The following is a 17959-nucleotide window of genomic DNA, read 5'->3' on the forward strand; positions in this document are numbered from 1 at the left end:
CTCCAAGGTGGCAGACGCAGGAAGGGAGGGGAGTGAGGGTGGGAGGCGGCTGCAGCTGCCCCTTTGGGCTTCGCCCCAGCCCAGCTTCATTCTACTGAAGGGAGCAGTCGGGCTCAGTCCTGCCTGAGCACCCCCGCCATGTTCTAGTGAGAGTGCCTTGTCCCACCTGCAGAGACAGAGAGCTGAGCTCTGCCACCCCACCCAGTTCCTCAGCCCTTCTGAGAATCTGCCTGCCAAGCTACTTTTGCCTCCTCCCTAGCTGAGCCTTCTATCCACGCACATTCCGTGTGTGTGTGTGTGTGTGTGTGTGTGTGTGTGTGTGTGTGTGTGTAGTGGGGCCTCTGAGAGGAATAATTACAAATAATCAATGAGAGAAAGAGAGAGGGAGGGAGAAGAGAACTGTGTCTCATCAAAGCACAATAATAATCCTGATACAGGCAGGAAGGTATGAGTGGGTATGAGGGAGAGAGAGCTGAACTCCAGAGAGTGTATGTGAGAGAGAGCATTGGATGATCCCCATAAAAGCCATCAGAATGCACTTTATTGCAAATAGGGATGGAATAAGGCTGTGAACCATCAAGGCTGAATCGCAGAGAGGACCTCCCCCCCCCCCCACACACACACTCTCTGGAGGTGATACTGCAAATACAATTGCTTCTTCTCCAGCAATGCCATTCTATGCCTTAGACCTATTTGCGCATAGATCATGATTCCCTGTTTCGTTCTTCAGTGGATATAGGCAAATTTCATGCTCCATCATCTCAAAACCTCCCCAATGATAAAGAAAACACTGGAGATTTTATTTAACCTTCTCCTGCCCAATCAAGTGTGGTCTGAGTGCATAAGGGACAAATGCCACTTTCAAGTTAGCTGGTTTGTGTGTGGGGAGGGGAAGACTCTCAGAGAATGAAGAGGGGGAGAAGGATCTCTCTTGGGGTCAGATCAGCTCTCATCAGTGGATTTGAAAACACACATGTGCATGCACACACACCACCACCACCACCACTGAGGGGCTTGAAAGGGCTGGAGACTCAAGCCAGGAGAAGCCTGGATCAGCAGAAGAGAAGGGATAGAGGGGATAATGGGGCGGGGAGGGGGGGCAGCCAGGAGAACATGTTGGGTTCTTTAAATGGAACTTTGGTAGAGAGGAGTGGTGGATGCCAAAACCTGGCACAAAACAGCAACCTTCCAGCAGGTTTCATCCAAGAGGAAAGGCTCCATGCCATCTGTGACTGGGTGAGGCTTGAAGCTGCTGCCGTGACACTGCATGCCCAGACTCACTCTGGCTTCCCTTGCTCAGTCCAGTGGCTGCAGGCATGGCGGTGGAGGGGAGAGGGACTTGATCTCTCTACTCTATTTGGAGCATGCAAGCACTTGGCTGAGCCCAGAGACTCTTTTGCTTCCCCTCCAACCTTACATAGGGCCCCATACTGGTGCCGCCGCAGCCCTGCAAGAGAAGGGGGGGGGTCCCCAGAGCACTTGTGGCTGAAAAGAAAGAAGGAAGGCACATTTAGAGAAGGAGAGAGAGATGGGGCAGGAATGAATCTGGTTTGTAGGGAAGATGAGTGCAGCAGTGCCAGAATGAGGTTAGGTTCAGCCACACAGAGATCTTTAGCCTGTGTGAGCAGGCAGTGCCCCAACTTTGGGAGGTGGGTGTCCACTAGGAGCTCTCTCGCCACTGTCCTTGCTCTGCCACTGTTTGAAATATATATATATATATATATATATATATATATATATATATATATATATATATATATAAAACTCACGCCTGCCCCAGCGGTAAATCTTGGCTGCCTATGGGCAGCAAAAAGCTTAATCCACCACTGGAGAGAACCCTTCTACACATAAACAACTACTGTCGTATTTACTTTGAACAAGTTCCAGCTTCATTCATGAAATAATGTTTTCTTCAAGCAAGCTGTTTCTGTTCCAAATAATAACCGAGGTGAAGCTTTTAATAGTTGACATAAATATGCAGCAACTTTACCTGAGATTCTGTTCTCACCCCAACTCCATTTAATGGAAGTAAGTGTTTTTCCTCAGTCTACCAATATAATATTTAATCTTTTCCATTAGGTTTACCATTGTAGATTGTTCAAAGGTTATGACTGGGGTGATGAGGCCAAAAATAAGGAGAAGCACAATCAGGTAGGACGATGTACATTTATTGAAAATATAATCTTTCCAAAAGAAAAGCAAGGAAAAGAAGGTGGAGAGAAAGATATTTATATGTATGGAATTGCCAACTAGATGTAGAGAACAGCCTCTTTCCACTGAGGGCCAGATGAGAGTTTACATTCTTGGTGAATGGATCCAAGTTCTGAATTTTCTGTTTTGAATCCTGAAATTAGAAGCAAAGTCCTTCCCATTGACTGTCCCTACAGGCAGTGAAGGCTGGAGATCTTTGAAGACTCACTTGACCTTGCCATTTCTCTTCTCCTGGTGAGGAAAGAGTCTCTATCACGGTCACATAGTTACTTGCAGCAGTTCTTTGCCAGCAGGATGAAGCCAGGAATGATTAACTTTCTCACTTGCTATCTCTGGCGCAGTGTGAAATGAAATAATACATAAAGTTTGCTCTCGGCTGACATGATACAGAAATTAATAATCAAAAGGTTTGGCTTTGGAATACCACTCAGGAAAGGAAGTTTTGACATCATTATATATCTCTAAGTGAAAACATCAGTTTCGTTGCTTCTACTCTCAAAGAAACAAGTAAATAATTAAGTACCACTAGGGAAAGATTAAAAACATAAAAGCAAAATGATGCCTCAGAGTAAATGATGTATTATAGTAGCTAAGGCTGGGTAAAGGGAGCCTTTTTAGGAGAATTGAAAGTGATATAACAGAGCCATAATTTTTCCCCTTTCCACACATACATACTATTGTCTCTGTTCTAACAGGGTTTGCAGATTTTCAGATCACTGCAAAAACCTGCAACACCTTTGACCAGTGGTAATAAGGATCAAAAAAGGGACGTACACATCACAGATAATGATGCCTGAGTCCTAGGGTTTGCAGAAACCCCTGTGAATGTTCCCTTTTCTTATAGGAACTAATTTGGCTTCCCTTGAAAATTCTCAGATATCTCTTGTTGGGGGGAACCCAGAAATTCATTGTGAATTCTCCTTTGAAATTTCACTGCTTACTCTAACATATATCACCTCCAGCACTTTCAAAACAAGTTCTCACCTTCTCTAACTTAAGGCTCTGATTCTGGGCACACTGACACCCAAGTAATTCTGGGGGACTTTATGCACAGAATCAGGCTATATGGGCAGGGCAACTCTAGAACAACCAGTTTGGGGGAGCAAAGGGGTGGCAAAGAATGTTATCAGGGGAGCAAGATGTTTGCTATACATAAATACTTATAGAGGTGAGGTAATTAATATTTTTAGTTTAGCTTATTAATGAAGTTTGATTTTCCACCTTATTAATAAAATGGAATTCTTCTTAGAAAATTACATCTTTTTTGGATTAGATCAAACCTTCCAGTCTGCTTTCCAGGCTAGATTTCTCTTCCTGGCCATGTGGCAGAGAAGACTGGCTGAGAGATAGGCCAGTGTCAGGCCAGCTGAAACCTGCAGGGGAGATGACCCTGAGCACCCAGCAAAGGAAGCGAAGGGGTTGACATGGCTCTTGGGAGGCTGGAAGGGTCTTCTACCTACCTGGCGGCACTGGCTTCTGCTGCTTGTTTTGAGGTAGAGAAGGGAGTGAATGAGGCATCTTTAAATAATGGACCCCTTGTGCACACATAGAAGGACAGAAAGAGAGCTCTACATGTCCACTGGGCAATACCTGGCATGACTTCACACATCACAGTGGCAGGTAAGTCATTGGGAACCACAGGTTCCCAGCAAGCCAGTGCTCCTAGTATGAACCAAAGGTTCTGCACATTTTGTGCTGTGTGAACCCGCCAATATCGGGTTGAGGAGCAGCATGTCACTCTGCCACCAAACTGCAAATCCTGGTTACAGCTGCTGGGTTGACAAAAGGAAATGCTGCTCATCAACCTGAAATTGTCAGGTTCATATGACATGAAATGTGCAGACGTTCTACAGTTTCAGACATCAGGTATATTTCAATCATCATTTCAGTTTGAATCTGCGTAATAGCAGTTTGATCAGCTTGCATGATGAGGGCAGAATGGCATAACCAGTTGTTAATGGCATAACTGGACTGTGCAGCTCCAGCAGCAAACAGGCCAAACTTCAGCTGTCATATGGGGTTGGTGCCCAAAGTTATATTGTTGCCCAAAAGGCAGCTCCAGAGGCTGCAAATAAGAGTGGAAAATTGGTGCCCCCAGAAGGATGTCCTTATCTTAATCCTTTCCTCTTGTGCTATTGTATTGCTGAAAACACTGCCAGCTGGGGTTGTTTTTGGCCTTGCAAGGGAAATGATATGCATACCCATGCCTTTACTCTTGCAAAGGAAAAAGCATCTGGAAGGTTTTATACCAGCAAACAAATAACAGTTGGGGACAAAGGAATGGCTGCCATGTGTAGTTCAGTCTTAAGACAGTCAAAATGCATTCACCACTGAATACTGCTGCCAGTGGCAGGGTGGGGTTAAGTGCAGAAAACTGGGTGTGCCATTGGACACCAGCAGCCAGCAGGGTGTTTGGGTGTGTTTTTTTAAACATATGTAATTATTGTACATAACATCCCAGATTATTTGGGGAGGTAAGTTGTGGTGCAAGGTCCCAGGGTGGAAGTGAACTGTACTGGGAGCCCGACCCAGATGTAGAAATTGGTATTACAAGTTTTGCCATTCGAGATTTAGCAACATACAGTTGCTCAGAGCTTGAGAACTGAGAAGGTGAACATGGAGCTGGAAGAGGTTTTGTGGTATATAAAAGCCTGATTCCTACATTATCTTCAGTCTATGTACATACAGTTCTGTCCACATCTACACTATTCAAATATTATGTTCAATGCACAGTAATATACTTTCAATTTGTCCCCTGACTCTGAGGGAGCCTCTATCCAAATTCAGTTTTAAAATGAATGCATTTACAGGCATTCAGACAAAAACATGTATATATATACACCTATATGCACATACAAAATGATGTCTGAGTTGGGCTTCTAAATATGGCTAAAGAGTTATTTTGTGCAACATAGAAGCATAGGCATTATTGGTGGGAAACAAGAGAAAATAAATATCATGCTGCAGAGATCACAAATGGGACAAATTAGTGAAGTTTGGTTTTCTAATAAAAATGTGAGTGCATTGATTCAGAAGAGCAGGTAAGAGATAATCATAATGCAAAAGAAGAAATGTGAGTTAAGTATACATCTATTTACTTAATGAATTTTTAAGAGGGGCAATGACTGAACATTATCATTTCTTTCTATGTTATACGTGCCTTTCTAGTATATCCCTCCTGTCTATAAAGTGGAAGATATGACTGTACCAACTGCCGTATGGAATGGAGGACAAGACCTGCTTTCAGACCCAAAAGATGTTGCTATATTACTCTCCCAAATTAAAAATCTTGTTTACAGCCGTTCAATTCCAGAATGGGCCCATCTGGATTTCATCTGGGGCCTGGATGCACCTCAACGCATGTATAATGAAATAATTGATCTGATGAAACAAAATGCATAAATCAGTGCAAAATCATGGCAATGATTTAACAACAGTTTCATGATTTTATTCACCAGCTGCAGTTTCTTGAATTGTTCTTCTTTTAAAAACTGGCCAGTTTATCCAAATAAATTTAGCAACCCTTTTACGAGAAAGCGGCCTTTGGTCATATGCTACAGACTGACGTAATTGACCCAAATCAATTCTCTTGTTATCACAAGGATGATTTACAAACTGTCATCAACCCAGGCAGAATTACAAGTTACACTCAATATGGAGCTCGATATGGAGCAATGTTTGGTACAGGGACTCTATGTAGGGAGACCTATAAGAAATCATCATTAAAAAGGGGAGGGGGATTAAAATGACTGAGATGCAGCAGTTTAAAGAATCTCCCTTGAAAGTGCAGTTTTCACATTTCACAACCATAATTTGCACTCCCATAACATACCTCCATTTTTGTTTCAATTTCGATTCTTTCAAAAATATAAGGGAATTGCATGAGTGTTACTCTTCCTAGTTTGATTGAAAGTCTGTTTTATATTAATAATATAACATTTATATTAATATATTAAAAGGATATTATCATCCCCATTTTAATCAATTATAAGTTGTGCATTGATTCTGTTTGAAAGACAGCTTTCCTTTGTTACATTTCTCAACTGTTTACATTTTATATTTTCTGGACAAAATTGAACCAGAATATTTTTTACAATTTGCTCAGAGTCTATCTGTGTGTTGTCTATACAAATGGAAAAAAATGAGTACAAATCATGAAAAATAAACAATTCTAGAGGTCTAGAAATATAAATGGAGTGTTTACATTGACAGAAGTGGTTTCCTTGACCCAAAATAGCCCTTTTGAACCACCAAATAGGGATGTGCACAAAACCGTTTCGCCCAGTTCGGTTCAAATTCGAACTGGGTTCGAACCTGGAGGGGCTGGTTTGGTTTTGGTTTTGTTTGAACGACCCCCTGGTTTGGTTCGAATTCAAACCATTTTCAAACCGGTTCAAACTGGTTTGAACCAGTTCAAACCTCAAAAAGTAGGTAGGATGAAAGGTAACCTTGGGTGCCACCTACCACCCAAACCTCAAATCGATTGGAACTCCCTATGATTTTAAGTTAACTACTGCTACTACCACTAGTGCTACACCAACATTGCCAGTAACACACACCATAGCCTGAGCATAGCACACAGCCAACAGCTGCTGCCAGCCAGTGCCTACAAGCAAGCCAAGCCAACAAGAGCCAAGTAGATGGCGCACGCCAACCCGTGACGATGCAACTGCAAGGGGAGGTCACAATTACAGGCAGGAGGAGGCGAGGCAATTCTAGCACAGATTTGAAAGTTGAAATCAAGAACTACCACCAGACTAATGTGCCTGTCTCCATAGTGCAGTGAGTGCAGCTGACTGAGCTGAGTTATGTGTGAGGAAGGATGATAGTTAGTTGGAGCAGACTCAGAGCATTGAGCATTGGCAATGGCATTGGCAAGCAACACAACACTCACCTGCTGGTTCAGTAGTACTACACTACAGTTCTCTCTCAACTAATAGTTGTCTTGTCCACACTAGTAGTGTCTTCATTTCTTCATGTGTGCAGTGAGTGCATGCCTTTTGCCTTACTTGGGGAAAGAAACGGTTCTCTGGTCCAACACATATTTGCTCTAAGACACAGAGAGGCCCAAGGCAGGTGGTGGCACCAGTGTGAGTGCATGCGTGTTTGTGTTTGCCAGGTGTGTGTCTGCTGCTAGCTAGGAGGGGGGAGGGGGAGGGAGGGAGGGAGGGAAGGGGGAGGAAGGGGGAGGGGGAGGGGAGGATGTACCAGATGGGATTGAAGGGGGAGCAGGTATGCTGCCACATGTATGCACACACGTGATGTGTGTGCTTCGGTGGGAGACCAGATTCTCATCACCCTGCCAGACCAGGGGGCAGGGGAAGGAGGTGAGGTGGGTGTGGAAGGGAGGATGGAGGGTTATGAAGAGGAAGGAGGGAGTATGAGGGGAGGGATGGAGGGAGGGATGGAGGGATGAGCGGGGGAAGGTAGGGTTGGGGGAGGGGAAAAACGTGTAGACACACAGCACAGACAGAGAAGACAGCACACTACAGCAAGCATCCACACACAGAGACAGTGCTAACATCCATCCACACAGACAGACAGACACAACAGAAAGAAACAGCCTGCACCACAGTCCACACACACACACCTTTCTGTAAGCAGCAGCACAAGCGCAGAGACACAGACCCAATTCCCTCCCCTCTCCCCAAATAACCCAGACAATCAAGCAATAATCATCAATCAATATGTTGTGTTGACAGCCAGTTCATTTCTATTATGATGGTTTGGGGTTTTTTGCCATCAGAGTCAACATCAACAGTGACCATAATCAACAACATAAGATAAGAATTCATTCAGGAAGGAAGTGGAACCATTAAAAAGACATTAAACTCATTTTGCATGTAAACCAACCCCCCCCCCACATGATTTCTTAGGTAACATTTTTTAGAAAATCAATCCATTCTGCAGTCATATATTATTTCCTTTGTTACCAGTATGATTTGTAATATTTTTTGAGGGTTGATTTTAACATGACATTTTTAAAAAATTTTATTTACATATTTATTTACATATTTACAGAACGTATACCCACCGCTGCCACTGAAAGTCTAGTACTATTAGGGCTGTGCTACTTTAGGTATGTGTGCCGTGCCCACGCCAGGTCCCCAAATGCTGACAGGTGGAGATAAGGGGCTTATGGTCAACATTAGGTTTCTTTTTAGGTGGGCGTGGTATAAACGTTTGGCCAGTCGCAGCACTACTACTAGTTGAACTTGTGGTGTGTGGGCACTTCACGCTGAGACTTGGCTGGGCCAGGAAAGCAGCGTGTATCCCACTGAAACTGGTCCAGAGGTCAGTCGTGAAATGCACACTGGTGCCAGCTGGAGCCACACACAGCCCAGCTGACACAAGCTCCCTGCACCGGCGGTACAGGGAGGGGACCATGATCTGGCTGAACGTGGTCCTTGAGGGGATGATGTAGTCGGGCACAAGGTACTGGAGTATCCGGTGGAAGCCGGAGTTCTTGACCACCTGAAACGGCTGGTAATCGGTGGAAATCATCTCCCCTATGAGGCGGGTGAGGTGATGATGATCCACATGAACCGTACGCTTGCTGCCCGACACCTGTGTCCACTGCTGGACTGGCAGTGTGTCCTGCTTTTTGGCTGGCGCAGGCACACTGCCCTTGTCCACCCTATTGGCAGGTGCACAAGGCACACTAGCGCTGCCAGCCTGGCCAAGGAGACCTGGGTGGTGACGCTCCATGTGCCTCCAAATGGGTGTCGTACCCAGGTGCTTCGCATCCTTGCCATGGCTGACCTGCAACCTGCAGTGGACACAGTGAACATGGTATGGGGCATTTTCAGGGATCTCAAAATGCTCCCAGACACCGCTGCCCTTGGCCTCCTGCGCCCTGGGCGATGTCTTAGGCCTCTTTTTGCTGGGTGGCTGCAGTCCTGTGGGTGGGCGGCCACCGCTGCTTGCCCACTGCTGCCACCCAACCTGCCACTTCCTCCTTCCGTGCGAGAGGAAGGGCCAAGCTCCACTGGCAGAAGAGAGGCAGGCCTCTCCTCCACCACCTCAGCATACCCTTCCTCGGAGTGGTGGGCTTCATGAGGGGGAGACCCACTGAGCGGCAAAACTATAGGGGGAAGGGCCCCAAGAGGGAGGGAGAACCTGGCTGCATGGTTGCCAGCCGTAAGATCCTCACCGTCCTCTGCCTGCTCTCCCGCACCAGCAGTCTCCTCCACCACCACTGGCGGTGCCCCAGCAGCTGAGGGACCCACCACAGCCCTAGTGTCTCTGCCTCTGCCTCTGCGATTGCCGGCAGCAGGCTGGGGGAAATCGAGCCTACAGACAAACCCCTCAGCTGGGGCAAAGTATTGTGCAATGGGGAGGACCAGGGTATCCTCAGGCTCCCCGCGTCCTCTCCCTCCTCTCTGCACCACAGCTGCCTCAGGCACAGCCTGCACCTGGCCTCTCCCACCTCTGCCTGCCATCCTTCTGCGAGGCCTGCCCGCAACACGGCGCTCATGTTGGCCACATAGTACAGTTTTTCTAAAGGTGGGAGACTGTACGAGGAAGGCCGGAAAGGGGCAAAAAAATAATTTGGAAAGGGGGGGGCAAAAAAGCCAATTAATTGTGAGGCGGCGGGAGGGAAATTTGATGGAAAAAAGCAAATTGGGGGAAGGGAAGACTTTTTGCTGGGGGGGGGGAGCCAATTGAGGTGAGTGGGAGGGGAATCTTTGGAACTTGGGGTCAGGTGGGAAGCGAATTGGGGATGGGGATGGATGTTTAAATTTGGGGAAAAGGTGGACCCCTGGGTGGGTGGGTGGCACGGGCAGTTACTAGGTGGCGTAGTTGTGGGGGGGGGCAAGTCTTTTTAGTATGGGGAAAATGGAAGATAGGGGGAGGGCACAGCACCTACTGGGGAGGGACACAGTCAAAGCTTGGGGTGGAACCTGAAAATCAAATGAAACCCTTCTTTAGTGAACGGTGTGTGGATTGGGTTGGGGGGGGATTTTAAGTAATACTGCAGCTGCAGTACCATACCAAGCAACCTTGCCTATTTTAAAATAGCACTTTAACAAAACCCACCCACTCCACCCAAAGCAAGCAAGCAAAACACAAAAACATCATATATCATAACAACAATGACGGGGGGGGGGACCTGTTAAAACAAGAAACAACCTGCAAGAAAAGCAACAACAACAATTGCTTAAGCAACACAACAGTACATCTCATAGTGTCCCTCCCCACACCCAAATGCATTTAAAAAAACAGGTGTCCCTATTTAAAACTGCCAACTAGGGAAAGGGGACAACAAAAGGTGCACACACATGCGCACGATGCACACTCACCCCTCTTCTTCTGGTCATTCTCCTGCCGCACACTGCTGGTCACAGACACGCCAACCAGCCACCCCTGGGCTGGGACACAGACAGGGCGGCCACCACGGGGCACAGGCAGCCAGGGTGGATCAGGGACATTTGGAGGGGCAGAAATGAGGAGCCAACACTATTTGTGTGTGACTCAACTCACCCCAAGCAGAGACAAATAAAATAAAATACTTTGAAAAAAACCAAAAACCGATGGCAGGGACCAGGTGAGGTCGGTGGTACTGTGTGGCTGCAGTTGTGGGAAGAAGGGATGAATGAAAGAAGGAGAGAGAGAGAGAAGCAGAGAAAGAGAGAGAGCAAAGTTGGAAAGAGTGAAGAAGTGGAGACTCAGAGAGAGAGAAAATAAGAAAAATGGAGAGAAAGGAGAGAGAGAGATGGAAAAAGAGAGAGAGACAGAGAAGAGCAGCACGGAGGGGTGGTGGTGTGATGTAGCAGGGAGGGGGGATTCAGGGGTTCAGCAGCAGCAGCAGGCCCAAGAGCCAAAAGCAGGGGGGGGGGGTGTTGGGGGTATTAGTGTCAAGGGGAGGGGAGTGTGTTGGGAGGGAGGCAATTGGCAGCAGGCCCAAGAGAACAGAGGGGGGTGTTGGGGGTATTAGTGTCAAGGGGAGGGGAGTGTGTTGGGAGGGAGGCAGGGACAGCAGAAGTGGGGTGGGGTGGGGATCAGGACCCAAGGGGCATGAGAAACAAGCGGGCAGGAAACAACACAAGACAACAAACAACCAGATGAAACCAAGAAAATAATGAGTGCAAACTACTAGCAAGAGAAAAACAAGTGGTGTTCAAGGATCAAAGGGGGGATGGCAGCAACAGAACAAAACACACCAAGAACTCTTGCAAACCAAAAATTGAAAAAAGTTTAAAGCACAGCAGCAAGCAACCCAAAATCCTAAACAAAACCAGGCTCGGGCAGGCAGCAGCAACAGAGGGTGGGTGGAGGTTGCATGGGGGTGGGGAATCTGGAGGGGAGGGGGGAGGGTGGGAGCAGAAGTGGGGTGGGGTGGGGATCAGGAGGACCCAAGGGGCACACAAATCAATAATTAAATCACACAGCAATAAATATACAGTATAAATTAACAGCAGCAACAACAACAAGAAGCAATAATCAGGAATCAAATCAATCCAAACAATATATAATCAAGTCAATGAAATAAAACCTGTGCACAGGCAGCAGAAGAAAAACAGAGAGCAGAGAGGGGCAGATGTGTGGCACACAGGAGGAGGAGGGTGAGGATGGGTCATACAGGGCAGCGAGACCAGGCCGGGCTGCAGGGCCTAGGCCCCGAGCCAGGGACTGGACTAGCCTGGGAGGGATAGGTTGGATATTGGATAGGAGATGGGATGGCAGCAGGAACAGGGAGAGACTAGAGGCAAAAGTCAAAAACAACAATAATTTTTTAAAAAGCTGAACAACAAGGAACAAAAACAAAGCACAGATAAAAGTAAATGAAACTAATGCAAATGGATGGAGGTGGGGTGGGGGGGGACCAAATGATAAAGGACGAGGAATGAAAGAATAAATGGATGAGGGGAAAAGGAGGACAACAGAACAACAAGAATATGGGGAAAGAACAAAGTATAGTAAGTAGTAACAGAGACAGACACAGGGCAGAGAGTGGATGGACAAAAGAAAGACAAGACAAGAGCAGCAGGAGGTAGGAGGACACACAGTCAAGGGACTCACAAGCAGACACCAGCAGCAAAGCAAGGTCCAGAGATGATAATCCCATAACTGCAGCCAAAGAGAATTTTCCAGGCAAGAGGCTTGGCTTAAATAGGTTTGAAACTCCCTCCTTTGGGAGCCCCCACCTTTGCACTCCCTCCCCCCCCCCGGCCATTAGGGTACCAGCTCTCAAACAGTGGCACAGCCAACAACCTACCAGAGCGCAAGACTCATTCTGGCCAATCAAAGGATCAATAGCCCAGCCAATGCAATGCCTGAAAAACAGCCTCACAAAATGGAGGCCAGGAGCAAAAGTTGAAAAAAGGGAGCCACAAAATGGAGGACACACAATTCAATCAATACAGACCCTATAGAGCCCTGTGGCAAATCCGAACCGGTTCGAACTGGTTCAAACCAGTTTGAATCGAACCGGTTTGGATTCGGTTTGGATTCGAACCGGTTCGGATTGAGAAGAGCCCGGTCTGGTTCGAATTCGAACCGTCAAACCGGGCTGGTTCAAATTCTAACTGGTTCGCACATCCCTACCACCAAAAAAATCTTCCCCTGTAAAGGTAACATTACTGCCAATGCTGCCCTCTTGTATTCTTCACCTAGCAGATTTTCATTAGTTTTTGGGGAGGGTCATCCTGCCATTCTAAGATTCGCTACCCTTCTAAGAAATCAAAAGGCTTTTGTCACCATAAAATGCTCATGTAATCTTATTACTTTGCCTCTACTAAATATGCACATTGTGGAAAGGGAGAGGAGATGCACACATACAAGGAACAGTCCTCACTTTTCCCTTCATGTTTTGGTATGCTGCCTACTTGCACCCCTTGTGCACACATCTGTATGTCAACTAGGGAATACTTTGGGTGACTTCACACATCATGGTGGCAAGTAAGTCAGTGGGAACCACTGGTTCCCAGCAAGCAAGCACTCCTAGTATGAACTGGAGGTTCTGCACATTTTGTGCTGTTTGAACCCATTGTGAAGACATTTTGTGCTGTGTGAATCCACATCTTGTCCTGTGTGAACCCTGTGTGAAGGGTTGATGAGCAGCACTTCACTCTTCCACCAAGCTTTAAATCCTGGTTACAAATGTTGGGTTGACAGAAGGAAGTGCTGCTCATCAACCTGAAATTGACAGGTTCATATGACATGGAATGTGCAGGACTTGTGCAGTTTCAGATATTGGGTACATTTCAATCATCATTTCAGGAATAAACACATCTCATGCAAATTATCTGTGCTTAGCATTTAAGGATATTGGCTGACATGATGAGGAAAATGTAGGGATATGCATGAATCAAAATTTGAAATTCAATTAGAATTCAAATTGAATTGGTTTGAACCCCGGCCAGTTCAATTAGAATGTGAATTGATTCTATTTGAATTTGAATCTATTCGACCCTGATTTGGTGTCTTTCTAAACCAATCAGGGTGCCTGAATGCTTAAAAAGGCACAAAAATTGATTTAGATTCTAATCCGTCTGATTCAATTTGTATTCAAATCTGGCCAATTTGAATTGGAATTGAATTACCCTTTTTAGGAGTGATTCAGTTCAAATGGATCATATCACCTAGATTCTAGTCTAATGAATTCAAATTGATTCAGACATCCCTAGGAAAATTACACAAAGTAGTTGCACTGAAAGTTAAGATTTAGACAATGCCTAACTTGTCTTTTTTGAATGTCAATGTTGCAATATTAGAAGGCTCTTGCAGTTTTTTAGAGAAATCAAATAACAAAATGAAATCATTGCAGATCTGATCTAATGCTGTCTTTCTAGACCTTAATAGTAGGATAAGCCCTGAAAACAACTTTGTGACATGAACTCAGTGGAGTTTGCAGCTAAATATGCTACATGTTTATGCACCCCTCTCTCCTACTCACCAGCTACTTGGTTTCACACTTTTGAAGTCAGAATAATTTTTGTAGGCTGCTGTCACTTCAGCAAGATACATCTTGACTCACAGGGGTTGGTAGGTGAATTCCAAGCCAAACGTCAAGCTTGCTCTTGCTCAAACAGTACCATCACCTGCTGCAATGCACAAATTGTTTATGCATGCACAGCTATTTAGATTGGTTGTGAATGTTCCAGGTTACTGTGGCCTGGTGATGGGCCAATAAGCTTCTCAAAGATACAAAAAACCCCCAACAAAAATTGGCTCCACACACAACTCACATCTGGCCACTTGGCTTGAGCAAAGCATTGGGCAATGTACCCCAAGGTCATAATAGACAAGACTGCAAAGGGCCATCCCCAACCTCTCATTATTTCAAGAGAAGGCAAACAGCCAGCAAGTAGACCTACTTCAAAAGGCATGAGGAAAAGAATACTCCATTTCACAAGAGAGAGAGATGGAAAGCACTTTCCACCACAACTCAGATAAGAAAGCAACATTTCCCAACCCACAGTGCATAGCACACTGAAGGATGAAGGTGTCTGCTGCTGCTGTGGATGACCACTCTCATATGGTAAGCTTCCTAGGGCAAGTTACAATGTGGGGCTTTGTTAGGTGATGGTGGGCAACAGCAGTGGATATATTCCTCCTTTTCCACCACCACTATGGGACTGGTGTTGAAGGAGGAGCATTAGTCTGCAGCCCAGATAGGGTTCCTTTTTTTTACTTTAAAAAAAAATTCATTAGAACAAAATTTACAGTGCAGAACAAAATTGATCCAAACACTAACAGCAAAACAGTGAGCCAGTGTGGTATAGTGGTTAGAGTGCTGGACTAGGACCAGGGAGACCCGAGTTCAAATCCCCATTCAGCCATGATACTAGCTGGGTGACTCTGGGCCAGTCACTTCTCTCTCAGCCTATCCTACTTCACAGGGTTATTGTGAAAGAGAAAGCAAATCCCGATTCATCAATACATCCATATATATTTATATCCGTATATATATGGTCGGATATATTGTCAACCATTTGAAGGAGTGCTGGCTCTCTCCAATGGCAGATTAAGGCAGAGGAGGCATCTCCTTACGGCAGCAAAATTTGAGGAGCAGCAACTTTTGGTGTTCCTCCAATTTCGCCATGCCTCTCTGGGGGCAGGGAGGGCATGAGGTACAGCAGGGGGGGCATGAGGGGAAATACCCCCTCTTGCCTCTAAATATTGTTGCTGCTGGGGAGGATGAGGCGCGGTGGGGGGGTGAGGCTGACTGCAGGAGGGGGTGAGGAGGGAAGTGTGCCCCCTTTTAAACCGTTTAAAGCACCAGGAGCAGCGGTGGCCTGTCTCCAGCCCTTCCAGTAACATCCCGCACACGGGGGGTGTGACTCTCTGCTCAGGCTCAGAAGCTGAGTGAGATCTCCCCTGTTTTTTCAGGAAGCGTTTGCTGCCTAACAGCGTTTATTTCCTTTTCTCTCCCTCGCTGGCAAAGGCAATCTTTAGAGGCAAAAGGGGGGAATTTCCCATCGTGCAACACCTCCCCACAGTGGCAAAGGCCAGTTATCCTATGGGCGGCAAAGAGATTAATCTGCCCCTGGCTCCCACCCCTCTCCAAAGTACTGCTTAGCATAGGAAAATCTAATTGGGCACAATTGGAGAGAGAACAGTGTACACTATTGGTGGGTGGGGACCCAGTGCTTTTCAAGAGGCCTGGTACAGGGTAGGGATGTGCATGGAACCAGGCGGGGGTGGCTCGAAGGGGTGGGGGGTAGAACTCATTTCTACCCCGGGTGCACACTTGCACACGTCAAACAGGCTCGTGTGTGATCATGGCCTGCGTGCGTCTCCCAGTACTTACGGCTACTTACGGCCAGAGAGGGGAAGGGGTGGCAGGGAGGTACACTGCCGCCCCAAGGGATTTTACAGAACTCCAGCACCGGCAAGGGGAAAAGCAGAGGGGGGGTAGGTGCACCCTCCCCCGCCCTTAAAGTCCTACCACCCACCCTCGCCGAATGTTTGAACTGATCAGTGTTCGAACCTGTTCAGAGGCCTCTAAAAGAGCCTCCGAACAGGTTTGTGCACATCCCTAGTACAGGGTTGGTTTGTCCCCGACTACTGCTACCTGCAGGAAGGCAGCAGTGGGTCCATATTACCAAGGGTTTACATAGAAAGCTGCCATATATTGAATCAGACCATTGGCCCGTCTAGCTCAGTATTGTCTACACAGACTGACAGCAGCTCCTCCAAGGATTCAGACAGGAGTCACTCTCAGTCCTATCTTGGAGATCCCAGAGAGGAAACTTGGAACCTTAGATGCTCTTCCCAGAGTAGCCCCATCCCCTAAGGCGAATAGCTTACAATTCTTTCACATGTCTTCCATTCAAATACAAACCAGGGTGAACCCTACTTAGCAAAGGGGACAATTCATGCTTGCTACCACAGGACCAGCTCTCCTCCCATATCTATCTCTGTGAACATAAGTCAAAAGCTACTTATATCATTTATTTTTTTAAAGGCGTGTTCTTCTGTAACAAATTGGATTCTGACTTGCATGAACTATTTGGGCAATGACAACTTCTAGACATGTTTGTCTAGTGGTTGTAGAACAGGATTGGCTAGAACAGCTGGTAATAATAGTGGAAATATTTTACGGGAAGGTTTTTGCAGGGAAAGCTACAAGTACTTCTTGTAAAGTTTGGCTAGAGGGTGTCAGTAAACCAAACAAATTTATAGTTTGTAAGAACTATATATTTCAGTTCGTGAGATCAGAAGATACTGGGCAGTTCCTTCCACATGGCCGCATCAAAGGCCCGGTTTGTTTGGCTGGCCACTTGGGTGGACAAAAGTGAAATAATCATGCTTAAATATGAAGCACTTGGAGAAAGGTTGGAGGAAAAACTATGGTAGATTTGAAGACCATCAAACAGAAACTTGGCAGCCTGCTGTGACCAATTTGGGTTACATTTTGTGGATAAAATTGCTCATATCCGTTCTGACCTGGATGCTAAGATTTTTGCAGCATCAGAACTGAATGTTGCCAATGCACCGTCTGTTTTTATTGTATTCAGGGATGTATCTATAATTGAGCAGATGGGTTCAAAGAACCCAGGGCCCATAATTCTTGAGGGCCCCCAAACCCCTCCCCTCCAAGGGTCCATTGGGAAGAGGGGCAAACATGGCCCCCCTTCCCCTAGTTACAGCCCTGATTTTATTGGGTAGTTTTCAGACTGTTTTGCCTGAGGAAGTGGACAGGCTGTTTGGAAGGCTGAAGCCTACCATGTGCATTCTAGATCCTTGCCCTTCATGGTAGGTGAAGGCTTCTAGGGAGAGACTGGGTCCATAGGTGGTGGGGTTGGTCACCCTCATCTAAGGAGGCAGTTATTAGGCCCCTCCTAAAAAAGCCTTCATTGAACCCAGATGACTTAAATAACTTCCAACCAATATCAAACCTCCCCTTCTTGGGCAAGGTGTTGGAGAGCATTGTGGCATTGCAGCTCCAGGCAGTCCTGGGTAAATCTGATTATTTAAATCCTTTCCAGTCTGGCTTCCAACTCTGATATGAGATGGAAACTGCCTTGGTCACACTTACGCTAGGAGATAGGCAGAGAGAGTGTGCCTCTGTTTTTCTTCCTGGACCTCTCAGCGGCTTTTGATACCATCAACCATGGTATCCTTCTGGGCCATCTCTCTGGGTTTGGACTTGGTTACACGGTTATACAGTGGCTCCATTCCGACCTATAGGGTCATACTCAGAAGATGGTGCTGGGGTATTCCAGCACCACCCATTGGCCTGTGGTCTATGGGGTGCCACAGAGATCTATTCTGTCCCCCATGCTGTTTAACATCTACA

At 46.3% G+C, this 17959-nt stretch overlaps 2 protein-coding genes across 5 annotated transcripts in view; both read left to right on the forward strand.

The window, feature by feature from the left end:
- Positions 1–6247, forward strand: part of LOC128351898 (lipase member M-like) — a 41670-nt gene extending 35423 nt beyond the window's left edge. For 2 of the 3 annotated variants that reach the window (XM_053311914.1, XM_053311916.1), the window contains 2 exons: positions 2080–2151; positions 5380–6247. In XM_053311914.1, coding sequence (XP_053167889.1) covers positions 2080–2151; positions 5380–5613 — 306 coding nt within the window. In that variant the 3' untranslated portion in view covers positions 5614–6247. The remainder of the gene's footprint in view (positions 1–2079; positions 2152–5379) is intronic. The other variant, XM_053311915.1, reaches the window with a different exon arrangement.
- An 8407-nt stretch (positions 6248–14654) lies between these two features.
- LOC128350741 (lipase member N-like) overlaps positions 14655–17959 on the forward strand; it is a 70659-nt gene continuing 67354 nt past the window's right edge. For both annotated transcript variants that reach the window (XM_053309374.1, XM_053309375.1), the window contains exon 1: positions 14655–14695. The gene's annotated coding sequence lies outside the window, so the exon portion shown is untranslated. The remainder of the gene's footprint in view (positions 14696–17959) is intronic.

Source organism: Hemicordylus capensis, chromosome 3 (genome assembly GCF_027244095.1).
Source record: "Hemicordylus capensis ecotype Gifberg chromosome 3, rHemCap1.1.pri, whole genome shotgun sequence".
Lineage (NCBI taxonomy): Eukaryota > Metazoa > Chordata > Lepidosauria > Squamata > Cordylidae > Hemicordylus > Hemicordylus capensis.